At 47.7% G+C, this 15,066-nt stretch overlaps 1 protein-coding gene and 1 long non-coding RNA gene across 2 annotated transcripts in view; one reads left to right on the top strand and one right to left on the bottom strand.

Moving 5' to 3' along the window:
• Positions 1-282: 282 nt before the first annotated feature.
• PRSS51 (serine protease 51) overlaps positions 283-15,066 on the bottom strand; it is a 28,878-nt gene continuing 14,094 nt past the window's right edge. The window contains exons 5-11 of the mRNA XM_081495979.1: positions 12,893-13,043; positions 7,108-7,300; positions 5,510-5,607; positions 5,366-5,422; positions 3,903-4,045; positions 1,464-1,584; positions 283-575 (exon numbers count right to left, since the gene is read on the bottom strand). Coding sequence (XP_081352105.1) covers positions 1,489-1,584; positions 3,903-4,045; positions 5,366-5,422; positions 5,510-5,607; positions 7,108-7,300; positions 12,893-13,043 — 738 coding nt within the window. The 3' untranslated portion in view covers positions 283-575; positions 1,464-1,488. The remainder of the gene's footprint in view (positions 576-1,463; positions 1,585-3,902; positions 4,046-5,365; positions 5,423-5,509; positions 5,608-7,107; positions 7,301-12,892; positions 13,044-15,066) is intronic.
• Positions 10,911-11,380, top strand: LOC145508746 (uncharacterized). The gene is made up of 2 exons (XR_014055589.1): positions 10,911-11,122; positions 11,201-11,380. It is a non-coding gene; the product is annotated as an uncharacterized LOC145508746 (long non-coding RNA).

The raw sequence follows: 15,066 nt of genomic DNA, 5'->3' as shown, positions 1-15,066 counted from the left end.
GACACGGGGGACGCGAGTTTGATCCCTGGGTCAGGAAGATCCCCTGGAGGAGGAAATGGCAACCGGCTCCTGTATTCTTGCCTGGAAAATTCCATGGAGAGAGAAGCCTGGTGGGCTACAGTCCATGGGGTCACAAAGAGCCAGACACGACCGAGCGTCTGAGCACATGCGCACATACATAGGTATATGATTATTTCCGGCACGGCTAATTGTAGCAGAATCCCTCCTTGCAACCTACAACCCTCCCTTGCACTTACTTCAAAGGCTGAGAAGGACACTTGGTGTTGAGCCAGTGCAGTGTTTAATCATGGGGCTAATAGAAACATCAGAAAATACAGTACCAGGATGGCCCAGGGTGATAGAGGCAAACTGCACCCAGAGTCTGGCTCCTGCTTGTAGGGCCTTTTGGACAGCTTGGTCTTCATCTCAATCCATGACAGGTAACTAGACACCTGTGTGTACACTCCAGGCTTTTTCTTCTGGCCACAGCCCACTCCCCAGCTGACAATGCCCAGTTGGTACCATTTGCTTTCCCTGGTTTTTTTCTGGCAAACCAGAGGCCCCCCACTGTCACCCTAGGAGACAAAAGTTGTTTGGAAGTGGAAGGTGTGGCAGCAGGTTGCTCTTACAGCCTATTGGGGGGGGGGGCATCTGGCGCAAAGCACATGGTGTCATTGGATGGGTGGATGTTTTTAATTTTGATTTGGCTCTCTAACCATGACTATGCTCCCAGCTCTTCAACCCTCAGAAAAAGGAGCAAGCAATTTAGTCAAAAGCAATGGCGATGAATGACAGTTTGGTCAAAAAAGTAAATATCCACCATCATCGTCCAGTCACATGCATTCATTTTGATGTACCAAGGAGTGGTTTCCAAATTTGTTTTGCCTCTAAGCATTTTTTGGTGTTTCAGAATTCCTCCAGTTTCCCCATGAAAAGCTTCGTTTTCCTCTGAGTTGTTCACAATAGCAAAAAGGAAAAACCCAAACCAAAAATCCATTATGCTTTACAATAGGTCATTGGTTGAAGACAACAGGCATACAGACTATATATTCAGAAGGCAGGAAGTACAAAAATCATGTCAAAATGTTAGATTGTGGTTTAAAACATCAAATTTTCAACAATTTACCAATCTTAAAGCATCATGAAAGAGATTGCCCAAAAAAGCCCAGGTGTAACATTGACATGAAAATGAAGGAACACACAAACTTTCATGCCCCCAAAGCTTTTGGACCATTTTACAATTTCTATTAAAGAATCATGCATCTTGATAAAAAATCAGAAAACTGAGATATGGAAAAAGAACATAAAGAATACTCATAATAATATTAGTAAGTAAATTTATGTATAAGAATAGACACAATTGTGTATGAAAGGTAAGAAATAGTTAATACTTTGACAGTGATTTCTCTGGGGAGTGAATAGGAGAACAATTATAAGAGGTGAACTTCCTCTTCACTACACACCTTTCTCTACCCCCTGGCATTTTCTTTACGTGTGCTCAAATAAATAAGTGAAATAAACAACACGGCCAATTCCAGCCATGCAGAGGCAGCTCCTTAGTCCAGTGTAACTTTCTGCATCCTCCTGTTTGCAAATACACAGACACATCATAATTATTTTACAGAAATAGGATCCAGCAGTACATGGTGTCTCACAGCTTACAAAGATTTATTTTTGAGAATACTAAGTGACACACAGGAAAGTCAAAAAGAATTACCATCTTAACAACATGCCAAAAATCCAAATACAAAACAAACAACCTCCCCAGTAGTATATAGGTTTGAGTTTTTAAAACCAAATTGTTTTTGTGAACAAATTGCTGTGTCCATCAACTTAATTTGAACTAAACTGTTCTAGACCTAATTCTTTGAAGTCACTGGAAATTCCCATTATCCCTCTTTAAAATGAAGAATAATACTCGCTTCTCTAGGGATGAAGGGGATCTATGTGAAAGATGTGTGTGTGGGAAGTCACTTCATTCGTGTCTGACTCTGTGCAACCCCATGGACTGTAGCCCACCGGGCTCCTCTGTTCATGGGATTCTCCAGGCAAGAATACCGGAGTGGGTTGCCATTTCCTTCTCCAGGGGATCTTCCTGACCCAGGGATCAAAGCCATGTCTCAGATTTCCTGCATTGGCAGGTGGATTCTTTACCACCAGTGCCACCTGGGAAGCTGAAAGATGTACAGTTAAGAACTTAAATTTCTGGAGCCAAACAGACCTTGATTCGTACCCCAGGATGAATACTTAGTTGAGAGAATGTGAACTTTTCCTTCAGTGTTTTGAGGCTCATTTTTATGCTAGTGATCATTGTACCTCTCCCATAGGACCGCTGTGTAAAGGGAAGGAAGTGACCCCTGTAAAACACACCTGGCTGTGATGTATGGCAAGCCTCACTCACTAGTAGCCCCCACCATCTTTGTGGTTGTTGAATCTTTGTGGAGCTGCTGAATTTTGGAGCCCCATTTCTATTGGAATCCCAAAGATGGCTCTCCCCCTGATGTCTTCATGCCTTGGTTAGAACTCAGGGTCTGTCATTTACCTCCCTGGTGTGTCCTCTGCAAGGCTGTCAGCTTTCCTGTTCTTCCTTTTCCCATCTGCAATAGGCCTGCTTCCAAGGGCTAGTTCACAACCCTTAGGTGTATTTGTGGAAGTACTCTGTGTGCTGTTGAGCACTGAGCAGATGTAAGGCAGGGTGATGGAGAAGACAGTATTTGTATTGTCTACCATGACCCTCCTCTGCTCTGTGCGTTTCTAAATGCTTTTGTACATGACTCACTTTATCTTCACAATAGTCCTAAGGAGAATTTTGTGCATGCTAAGTCACTTCAGTCCTGTCCGACTCTTTGTGATGCTATAGACCATACACCGCCAGGCTCCTCTGTCCATGGGATTCTCCAGGCAAGAATACTGGAGTGGGTTGCCATGACCTCCTCCAGGGGATCTTCCCCACCCAGAGATCAAACCTGTGTCTCTTATATCCCCTGCACTGGCAGGCAAGTTCTTTACCACTAGCACCACCTGGAAAGTCCTGAAAAGACCCTTAGTTGTCCCATTTTACAGCTGGGGAAATCTGAAAAGGCACAGGCACAGAGGGAAGTCCAAGCAGGGAGTAGAGGAGCCAGGAGGGAAGCTTAGGCAGCCTGCGGCCCTGACTGTTACCCCGCACAGCTCCCATCTGGTCACAGAGCAGCCCTCCAAAATTCTTGTCCACCCGGAACCTCAGGATTTGATCTTATTTGGAAATAGAATCTGTGCGGATGTAATTAGTTCCTTAAAGATGAAGTCCCACTCGGTTAGTGTGGGCCCTAATCCAATGACTGGCAACCCTTTAAGAAGAGAAAGCAGAGGAGACACACAGTGGAGAAGGCCATCTGACCCCCTTTCTTATCTGTAGCAGGTTGACAGTGTCCACCCAAAAGATATGTCCTAATCCCTTGTACCCATCACTGTGACCTTTACAGGTCTAATTAAGGATCTTTGGGGAAGATTACACTGGATTCAGGGTGAGCTCTAAATCCGACGAATGGTGCCCTTATATAAAAAAAGAAAATTTAAGAGAGACACAGAAGAGAAGGCATTTTAAGACAAAGGCAGAGACTGGAATAAGGCACCTACATCATTGAAGATGGATGTAGAGAGTGGAAGAATGCACCCGTGGGATAAGGAAAACCCAGGGGTGCCTGCAACCACCAGAAACCAGAAAAGGCAAGGAAGGATCCTCCCCTAGACCCTCAAGAGGGAGTAGAGCCCCACCAATGCCCTGATATGGGACTTCTGGTATCTGTGAGAGAATACGTTTCTGTTGTTTTAATCTACCCCCCATTCAGAGGAGAAAGAGGGAAGCCTGGTATCCCACCCTGTTGGCCAGCTTTCTGGGGCAGCCTGTCTCCCAGCTTTACCTGGCAGGCATCCTTCCCACCTTGAAGGTCCCCGGCACACAGCATGCTCTTGGTGAGTAGAGGCATCAGCTCGAAGCAGGTTTCCCACTTGATCAGCTGGACGTTGACTTTCAGGAGCACTGTCTCTATACTCCGCTTAGGAACTGACCCAAAAAAGAAGCAGATGGGGAAAGGACCCTGAGCACTGCATGGTCCCTTTGGAGGACGCACCCACATCATGTCTTTTCACCTCCACAACAAGGAACCGCTCCATGGCCCAGGGAACAACCCAAATTTGGACTGGCTGAGGAGGGAGTAGGAGGGTTATCCAGGAGACTCTTGAACCCACTCTGTGAATCAAGAGCTCCAAGGACTGGATTTCTATTGATTTCAGCCTCAGTGAGCCATCTTCTGGTCCTGCCAAGGGTGCCAGGTTCCAGCTAGGATCCTAAAAAGGTGTTTGATTCAAATCCATGAGGATGTAAAGAGAACCCACAGTGACAGATTCTGTCCTGGGACCCATGGCACAAAAAGATGGACTTCATGCCAGGGCCCCTGAGTTCACTGCCTATGCACTCAAGCTGAGCCCGACTCCTAGAATGTCCACTCTCAAAGATGGGCATGTTTTCCTCTTTGTATGTTGCTGAGCCCCTGGAGCCTACAATACCACCTGGATCCTAGAGGAGTTTCAATGAAAATGAGGTAAATGAAGCATGAGGAACCCTACATGAAGAAGGTGGCTTTTTTTTTTTTTTTGAAGCTATTGAAAAGCTTCTAAGGGCAATTCCCAAGAAGGAATCTAACCTAGCTCGGAGCTCTGGGACCATCTGGGGATCCATGTAGAGCCATTTGGGTGCCTCCTTGCAAGAACAGCACCAAGTAGAATCTGTCTTTCCTTTCCCTGATGATTATGGGGAAAGTCACATTAACCAAGAAGGAAAACAAAAGGACACCACTGTATGGGTCAGCTGAACCGAGGAGCAGGAGTTGACTCTAGAAGGACGATTTTATATTCGGTGAATCTCCTCTACCTTGGCCTGGATCTGTGGTTTGAGATTTTAGCCACAGAGCCCTTTGTCACAGGGGAGAAGAACTGGTTCCATCGACTGTAACAGAGTTGCCCTGGCTGACATCAGCATGTTCCTCCCAGAGCCCAGCCCCTTTGCCTATTGGTATGTCCCTCCAAATTCCTCCAGATCACCCTTAGGACACTGAATATGTTTGCCTGGGTTTTCCCTGAGGCCCTGTTTGGGGTTCCTATCTCACAATATGGACCTGAAACTTGCTACGGGTGCCCAGAAAGGATGGCTCCCATGCAGATCAAGAAGGTTCATGGTGGGACCTTAACTGAGAATCAGAAGTGCCCAGGTCCACCAGGCAGACCTCCAAGGGCCAGCAGAGCCTCCAGAGTCTGCTTCTCACTGCAAACATCAGCCAAGGTGCCACCCCACCCCCCACCCCTGGGGTGGGCCATAGTCACTCACCAGTAGTGCCCCACCCGGTCACCCAGCAGTTCTTCCATCTCTCTATGTCAGCGACCTCTGAAAGGCAAATGGGTACCTTCCTGACACCCAAGCTCAGAGGGGATTTGAGCAACAGCAAAGCAATGTCATTAAGGTAGAACCAACTGTCAAAGTAACTGTGAATAATCAGCTTGTCCACTTTTATCTTCGTCAAGTTCTGGGTGTCAAGATTTTCTTCACCATGTGTGACCTCCAAGGTAGATCTTATTCCAAAATAAAGAGAAAAAAGGTAAGTGGTGGGAAGAGGAAAAATGAACCTTAGGAGAAATAACTGCCCCACCTCCCCCATCTGAGACTGTGATCCTGGGGACAGGGGGAGGCAGCTAGGGCTCTGCACTTGGCTCGTAGCCAAGGAAGACAAGCCAGACCTGACTGCTCTGCCCTGCCTTCTGGCCAACCAGCTCTTGACCTAACGGCAAGACTTGGGCAAAATTCACCTGTAGATTTCATCAACAAATGTCTAGGAAGCCATACTATGCATAAGTCAGGGGTCTCCAACCTCTGGAATCTAATGCCTGATGATCTGAGATGGAGCTGATGTAATAATAATAGAAATAAAGTGCACAATAAATGTGATGCACTTGAATCATCCCCAAACCATCCCCTCTCCTGGCCCATGGAAAAATTGTCTTCTACGAAACTGGTCCCTGGTGCCAAAAAGTTGGAGACTGCTGACATAAGTAATTGACCTTGATTTGCAAGAAAAGCTGGACTGGCTGTATTACAGACAAACGAGAAGTTTTGCAAAAATATTATTTTGTGGACTGGGGCTCAAACAATACCTTCTGCCATGCAGCCAGGCCTGGTGCCCTGCCCTCAGGGCCTAATGCTTCTAGGATTCCCCAGTTCCATGGTCACTGTCAGCCCAATGCTTAGGAAAGAACTCTCCAGGAGTTTGGACCAGGACTAAATGCACTTAGCAAAATGCTGTTCCTTTCCTCAGCAAAGGAACATTTGCTCTGCAGTGTAGAAGCTGTGCAGCATCCTAGGAAAAGAGCTTCTTTCTACCTGCAAAGCGTCATATTTAACCACACAGGTATCTACTTCCTTGTATTTTCTTTCATTCATCAGGCATACCTGATGAATGTTAATAATAGGCATGTAGGGGCAAATATAATAGGCATATAGGGGCAAAATAATATTAAAAATATAAATAATATAAAGTATAAAAATAAACAATATAAATATTAAAATACATATAAATTAAATTTTAATATAATTAAATTATAATAAAATGATTAAATATAAATGTACAAATAAAATATAATTAATAAAATTAAATAATATAAAAAGATAATAGGCATGCAGGGTCAAAAGGCTTCCCTGGTAGCTCATCTGGTAAACAATCCTCCTGCAATGCAGGAGATCCTGGTTCAACTCCTAGGTCGGGAAAATTCACCCTAGAGAAGGGATAGGCTACCCACTCCAGTATTCTTGGGCTTCCCTGGTGGCTCAGATGGTAAAGAATCTGCCTGCGATGCCAGAGACCTGGGTTCGATCCCTGGGTTGGGAAGATCCCCTGGAGGAGGGCATGGCAACCCACTCCAGTATTCTCGCCTGGAGAATCCCCATGGACAGAGGAGCCTGACAGGCTACAGTCCATGGGGTACCAAAAAGTCGGACACAACCGAGAGACTAAACAGCAACACAGGGCAAATATTCTACTACATTGCTTTGAAAAAAATTCTATCTGCAACACTTACTCATTTTCGCTTTTGAAGCAATGGGCTGCGGTCAGAATCCACCACTCACTGAGGATCGATCCTCCACAGAGATGACTCCCGTTTTCAAGGATACGAATCTGCCAGGGGAAATCTCTGATGTTTGCAGGCACCCCGCCTATGATTTCCAAAACTTCAGAATTCTCAGAACTGTTCATTCTTTGGCCACATTTCACTAACAGCAGGAAGAAGGAAGAGGGAGGAGAGACCCAGGGTATCACACAGTGGAATGTAACAAATGGTAGAATCTGTATACTTGTGTAAGACTTTTTCATGCTGCCATATGATCTTCACCCCTCAATACTGGATCTGAGCAAGTCTGATGCCAATCTTTAGGAAAACCATGCAGAAATCTGAAGGTCCATCCTCTTATTTTATATTAATATAAAACATAACTGTTATTATTCTGAGTCTTATATATAAACACTGAAGCAAACTTTAGCTTCCTCATTCTGAATTTTTGTTTAAGAGGTATGTGATTTTAAGTACCACAGTTTAAGTGCAGCTGTCAGTGGTCATGCAAATTGAAATGTGAATGTATTTACACAAAAAATCTTGTGCAAGTACAAAAGTTCTTCTATATTTTTGCATGCTCAATGGCTCAACTTTGTGGAAAATGAGAGTTGGGACTGGCTTGGAAAATAGGAGACACATGGTTGTGAATTTTAGGAGAGTTCCTTGGAGAAGGAGATGGCAACCCACTCCAGTATTCTTGCCTGGAGAATTCCATGGACAGAGAAGCCTGGCAGGCTATAGTCCATGGGGTCACAAAGAGTCAGACACGACTGAGTGACTAACACATACACATACATGCTGGGATCCTAAGAGGTTTCTGTAATCTGCAGATAGAAAACTGAATGAAGCCTTGGGTCTGCCAGCACCACAGGGCAAAACTCCTGGTGGGGGAATTTGGAGATCTTCCCTTGCAAATCCCACTGGAATGAAATTACCGCAGACTCTAGATTTTTTTCCCAGGTGACTAACTGATCCAGATCCAGAGATGTGACCAAACAGATTAAGATAAGGAGGTCTCATCTCAGGTTTTTACTTAGTTTTTCTTTGCCTGCACCATCAGGATGTCTCAGAAAATCTGTTTTCCCCCAAAAGACCCTTTCAGTAGTTGTCACCATGAGAGAAAGAGAAACATGACTGGAGAGACAACTTAAGTCTTCCAGATTTTAGCGTGGAAGTTCCTACCTGGCAGGGGACCTGGTGAAGAGAGAAAGAAGTAGGGTTTGAAGTCAGAAGTTCTAAGTTGGCCCCACTGTTTGCTAGCTGTGTGTCTTAGAGCCACTGATTTAACCTCTCTGAGCCACTGTCCTCTCATCTTCAATACAAAGATAAGTACTAACACAGTCTGCTGCCTATTTTTTCATGTCACATCAATTTAAAGGGATGACATTTGGTTTCATTCAAGTCTGGATCAGGGAGTCTGAGTTGAGCCCAAGACTCTCGGTTCAATCTGGGGTTATCTCTGTGCAGTGTTTCCTTGGGAGGATGTCCTTGCTGGTCGTCTTCCCACATCAGTGGCCATTCCTTGTCATACTCTTTCCCTGAATCCACCTCCTCTTCCAAAATTCAAGGCTGAATCCTCAGACCACTTCATTCCCTACCCATTTTGGTTGAAGTATCCCAGCCCAGCCCAAGTTCAAGTATCACCATTATACAGACTCAAAGCTCTCATGCTTACCCTCAGGCCTCTCCGCTGAGCTCCCTCCCTTAACAACTGCCCTATTCCATAGTTCACAAGAACATCTAAGAGGAGCCTCAAATTAAAGCAGCCCAAACTGAACCGTCTACTTGCCTCACCTCACTTCTATGTCTTTCTCATGAACCTAGCACAGTTCTATGGATGGTACCACATCCATCTGTTTGCTTAGGCAAGAAGATCAGTCTGGAGTTATCCTTGAGTTATCTCTTTCTCTCACTCCCCACTTGCGACCAGTTCCATCAACATTACCAATCAATGTTGAAACCGAAGCCAGCCACTCCTCTGCATCCCTCTGACTATAAACCCAGCCTGGCCATTATCCTGTCCTGCCCACTAATGCCTCTCCCCACTTCCACTCTTGTACCCCCACAGTCTGTCCTCTGGAGCAGCCAGAATGTCTTTCTCAAGCACATCTCATTTTTCACTCTCCCAGTTAGACTCTCTGATGGCTTCCCATTGTCACCGGAATAAAATCCCAAAGTCCTCACTGTGCCTTTATGAGCCCATCTTTCTCCAGCACCCCCTCCCCATTCACTCTGCTCCAACTATACCGGCCTGTCTGCCTCTAAAACACTCTGGACTCATTCACAGCTCAGGACCTTTGCACTTGCTGTCACTTCTGCTTGGAAATAGGTTTCCTTCTCATAGGATGGGTCTCCACCCAAGTCTTGTCATCCCAGGAAGGCTTTCCATGGCTGCCTCCTAGGACAGTCTCAGCACTCCTCTGCAGATCTCCCATCACATTAAGCCTGTCTTATATGTTTCATACCATTTAACAGGAACCAGAATTAACTTACATTGATTCATTTCTATGTTTAATACTTCCCTCCAGACACTAGATAGTAAAACTCCTTAAGGGTAGGAATTGAATATGTCATTCTCTGCTATAAAACATCTCTCTCCTGGACTTCCCTGGTTGCCCAGTGGTTAAGCCTCTGCACTTCCACTGCAGAGGGCATGGGTTTGATCCCTGGTCAGAAAACTAAGATCACACAGCACAGCCGAAACAAAGACAAAACCAAAAAACATCTCTCTCCTAAAACAGCTCCCAAGTTGCTGTATAACAGGGAGCTCTGTGACCACCTAGAGGGGGTGGGAGGGAGGTTCAAGAGGAAGGGCACATTGTACACTAAAGGCTGATTCAGTTTGTTGTAAGGCAGAAACCAACACAACATTGTAAAGCAATTATCCTCCAATTAAAAAAAATAAACAGCTCCTAGCATGGAATAGAGGTTTGCTATCTGTCAACCAACAAATTGAAAATATAACACGAGTCTCCATAAGTTCTCTGGACCCAGGGAGATGAATCCATAGTAGGTATGAAGACACTGCCTTCATTATAGCTTATATTATTTATGTTTTGCATTAGACCAATTAGGCTCCACATGATCCTTCAAAATGTTTTCAAAGAGAAAACAGCAGAGAAATTCCTTTTTAAGGATCACACGGGGCCTTAAAGCTGCAGGACATGGCTAGTTAGCATCTTCAGATGGACAGCTGGTTACCCTTCTCAATGGCTTTACTTACATTGGCCATTCACTCTGGAAAACTGGTACCTAACATAGACGTTACACACACCAGGCTTCTCCACTGTTGGGGGTATGTGGGGAGCAATGATCTGAAAGTCTGGTCCAGGGGCCCTGGCATCAGATTCACTGGAGGGGCAGTTCCACGGATCCCACCCAGAACTACAGAATCTGCATCCTAGAACCTGACCCTTTGAACAAGCTCCCAGGTGATACACCTGATGGCCAAGGAGCGAGAGCCCTGGAGAGGCACAGACAACAAACACCAGCAGAGACCTACGTTCCAGGCTGCTGTGTGGCCAGCGCAGCAGCAGCGTGACTGGCAGCAGGAGAGTGGCTCTCCCGTCCCTCCATCCTGTCATTGGCCCTGGCGTTGACTCAAGCCCATGGAGAGGCTTCAGGTAGGACTGCTCATGTGCAGTTCAGAGGGACCCCTCAGGGCCTCGCTGTCTGTGCCTGCGCTCTTACAGCCCAGCCTGCTGCCTAGGTCACAATAGGGCACCGGGTGGAGCCAGCACAGTCCAGGCAAGACAGCCAGGAGGCATCCTGGACTGGAAGCTGATGGTTCCACGAGCCAGTCCTCTGGGATGCGGAGGTCAGTGTGGAACTGGCAAGGTGGGGGGCAGCAGAGTGGAAGCACTCCACACCAGCTGGTCTCCTGTAAATCGAGACATCTCAGATTCACTGATGCAGCAGGAAAAAAAGAGAGCTGAGGGTATTCTTTAGAAGGGACCCGAGACTGCTGATCCTGACAAATCAGGTGACACAGTGCAGTGAGCACAGACTCAGAGTCCTACATTAGAATTCATCAACCTAACTCAAATCTTTTCTCTTCCAGGAGGGGACCTGAAATGGGAGACACAGCCTCCTTATCTCTGTTCTTTGGAAAACAACATGAATTTGGGCTCAGCAGAGAGAAAAATTTTGTTGCAGCTATAAGTTTGCAAGCTTCGGGGCCCTGGAGGGCACGTGTTTATATACAGTGGAACAGGGCATAAATAAAGGATTCCCAAGGTCACCTGGCTTAATTACATGGCTTCCATGGCTGGCCCTGAACTTCTGAACAGGAGAACACAGCGTGTGCATGATCATCATTCAGATGCCCAAGAATTCCCAATATCCCAGCACATGTATGCATGAATTCACATTTTTATCAAAACACCATTGCAGGAAGACACATGTCCACACTAAGACATGTGTGGTGTGGTGCACAATGCTTGCGGTGTCTTTATAAATAATTACTGAAAACTAGCACCTTACATGGGTTTCCCTGGTGGCTTGGCAGTTAAGAATCCACCTGTAAATGCAGGAGACTCTGGTTCGATCCCTGGGTCAGGAAGATCCCCTGGAGAAGGAAATGGCAACCCACTCCAGTATACTTGCCTGGAGAAGCCCATGGACAGAGAAGCCTGGTGGGCTACGGTCCATAGGGTCACAAAACAACCGGACACGACTGACTTACAAACAGCACCCTACCTGTCTATCAGTGGTCCATCCAGACAACAGCAATAGCCCTGAATAATGAAAAGGAACAGGCCACTGACAACAGGAACCTCCAAGGCCTTCCGCTGAGTTGAAGAGGCTGGCTAGCTACTGCCTTCCATTTGCTGCACAGACAGGCAGAGAGAGCACACCAACTGTCACCAGAGGCTGCGATTTGTGGCAGGGGGCGGGTTCCCAGGGGCACCGGATAACTTTCTGGGGTGGTGGAAAGTGCTATGCCTTGAATGTGGTGGTGGTTACACAACCATATGGCAGTTATCAGAATTCATGGAACCATATGTCTTAAAAAGGTAATTTCCTAAATTATATCTCAAAGACCAGACTTTAAAAATGCTTTTGTGGATTTCAAAAAGCCACTGTGAACCACAAAACAACTGCCTGCTTCCTTTCCAGTGTTTTTGTTGTGACCTCAAGGCCCGACCACATAGGGAGAGATTCCTTTTTCATTCTGGCTTAGTCAAACCGGGCTGCCCTAATGAAATGCCATAGACTGCTGGCTTACACAACAGAAATTTATCTTCTCACAGTGCTGGAGGCTGGAAGTCCAAGATCCAGGTGGCAGCCGACCCAGTTCCTGGGGAGGCCCCACTTGCAGGCTTGCAGACCATTGCCTTCACACTGTGTCCTCACATGGCCTCCCTGTGGATTCAGGTAGTGAGGGAGACCCCCCCCCCACCTTGTGACCTCATTTAGCCATAATTCTTTCGTGGCATGCACGTTAACCATGCTAACTTGCTTCAGTTGTGACCAACTCTCTGCAACTGTATGGACTGTAGCCCACCAGGCTCCTCTGTCCATGGGAGTCTCCAGGCAAGAATACCAGAGTGGGTTGCCATGCCCTCCTCCAGGGGATCTTCTGGACCCAAGGATGGAACCGGATCTCTTATGTCTCCTGCATTGGCAGGTGGCTTCTTTACCATTATCACCACTTGGGAAGCTCATTCTTTCCTTAGTGTCACCATCAAAAAGCATAGCCATGCTGGGGGCTAGGGTTCCAACATGTGAATTCTGGGTCCATAATAAATACCCAGGGGACAGGACACTCCAGTGCCCCCGAGGTCACAGTACCCATCGGGGTTCTTGCTCAGGTACTGCTGGTGGTAATCCTCCGCGTAGTAAAAGGTCTGTCCCTCCCAGATATCCGTGGTGGTCAGGCCAAAACGTTGCTCCAACAGAACCTGGGGAGAGAAAGGGGCCATCAGGACCAGATGCCGGGGATCCTGGGAAGGAGGAGGGGCGGGGTCGGGACGGGAGGAGCAGACACGTGGTCCTTGGGGCCTGGGCTCGGCCACCTCCCGGCTGGGTTTTCCTGAGCAAGCATCTCCCTCCCTGTGCCTCAGGGGTCTGGGGTTTCAAATCCAGGGTTTAATTTGTTTTCGGGTTCTGTAATGTACACTCTACCCTCTACACTAGCTCTACCCCCAGGGTGTCAGGAGCCCATATATGTGTGGACCCTCTGGCTGCCCTGGGGAGGAGGGGTCCCTGAGGGGACTCACTGCAGCTGCAGTGGAAGGGGGTGGCAGTGTGGCCCCTCTGCCCCCGCACGGGATGGACAGAGCATGCCCCCTCGCTGGTTGTGGTTCTGGGCAGCAGGGACCCCTTCGGGACGCCCTGGAGGGCAGGGGCCACCTGGATTCTGGGCTCTGCCCCTCCAGTCTGGAGCCTGGGGAGTGAAGTCAGGGGAGGATGTGGCCTGAGGGCCAGGTCGGCTCCTCGCCACCCTCTGTGACCCAGTTTAAGGCCTAGTGGCACCTGCTGCCAGGGAGAGGAACACAGTAAACACCAGTGGGGGAGGAGAGCCCAGCAATTTGGGGCAGGAGACGGATTAAGAAATAGACATTGTTCCCCGTGGATCTCCGCCTGTTTCCTCTGCCTTCTGGATTTCAGCTGTGCCCTAGTTCTTTCATGGTACAGGCTGCTCAGGGTCTCTGAGCTCAAGGCCACAGAGACTCCACCAGGGTTCACACATTCCATTTTAGATGTGGTGGGAGGTGGGCCCTCGGACCCTTGTCTCCTTAAGGGACGTGCTGTTACTGATAGCTGTGGGCTCCTGGGGATGAATTCCTCATGTCTGCCAGGAAGGGCGGTGGGTCTAGTCTTTGAGGTCAGTGTGACTCCACGGCCTGACCATCTGCTGAACCCTGCTGTGACTTTCTGAATTTCCTTCCAGCCCACTGAGGGGGAAGCAAGGGAATGGCTCCAAAACCTCAGGCCTGGGTGTTTAGGAAGATGACCTTGAGCAGAGAAATTCAAGAAGGTCCCAGAAGGAAATTCCACTCAGAAAATTGAAGTGAGGCTACTTTCATGGCAGGATGGAAGGCTGTGGGCCTCGTAAAGTGTCCTGATGAAGGAGGGTATTTCAGAGACCTGCTGTAGCCATCATCCCCAGAACAAGAACAGGAAGCCTTGCTGTTGGAGCCCAGTGAGGAGGGCAGATATAGACGGGAGATTCTGGCAGGAGTCAGGTCAAGGAGGGACCGTGCCCCTGGGAGCAAGTGGCCCCAACGGAAAAGGATAGGCAGGAAGTCCCCCAATCCCTCCTGCCTGCCTCCTGCCTCTGTGAGTGCCTCCCACTGCCCAGGGCGAGCCATGTGACATTCAGGGACCCCCTCCCCAACCAGGTGACCAGTCTGGAGGTGTCAGCCTCCTGGGACTCAGGGAAGGACAGCCAGTGGATATGTAGTGGTGAAATGGGGACAGATGGAAAATAACTGCAGTATCATCCCAGTGTTCCCTCCCAGAGAACAGAACTGAAAGCTGTGAGCCATCCTTATTTCAGGGAGGATAAAGATAGCCAACTGCCCAGTAAGGCATTTTTCATGGCTTTGTGTTGGTCTCAGCCTATTGATAGCCATGCCGTCAGCTAGAAATATGGGTGGCACTTGTCCAGACCGTATTACTTGCAGCCAGCCCCCATGGGCATCTCCTCCAATGAGAGGCTGGATCAGCCTTTGTGGTTCTCATTAGGATGATAGGATGTGCTTCAGCAAAAACCACCAGAGAACTTTTTTTAAAAAAATTATTTATTTGTGGCTGTGCTGGTCTTCATTGCTGCGTGGGCTTTTCTCTAGTTGCGGCAAGCAGGGGCTACTCTCTGGTGTGATGCAAGGGCTTCTCTCATTGTGAAGCATGGGTTCTAGGCACATGGGCTTCAGTAGTTGTGGCACATGGGCTCATCATTATGGTTCCCGGGCTCTAGAG

The sequence above is a fragment of the Giraffa tippelskirchi genome, chromosome 1 (assembly GCF_054371585.1).
Source record: "Giraffa tippelskirchi isolate mGirTip1 chromosome 1, T2T-mGirTip1v1.2.pri, whole genome shotgun sequence".
Lineage (NCBI taxonomy): Eukaryota > Metazoa > Chordata > Mammalia > Artiodactyla > Giraffidae > Giraffa > Giraffa tippelskirchi.
Note: the sequence above shows the minus strand (reverse complement) of the source record. Positions and strands in the feature narration are given on the sequence as shown.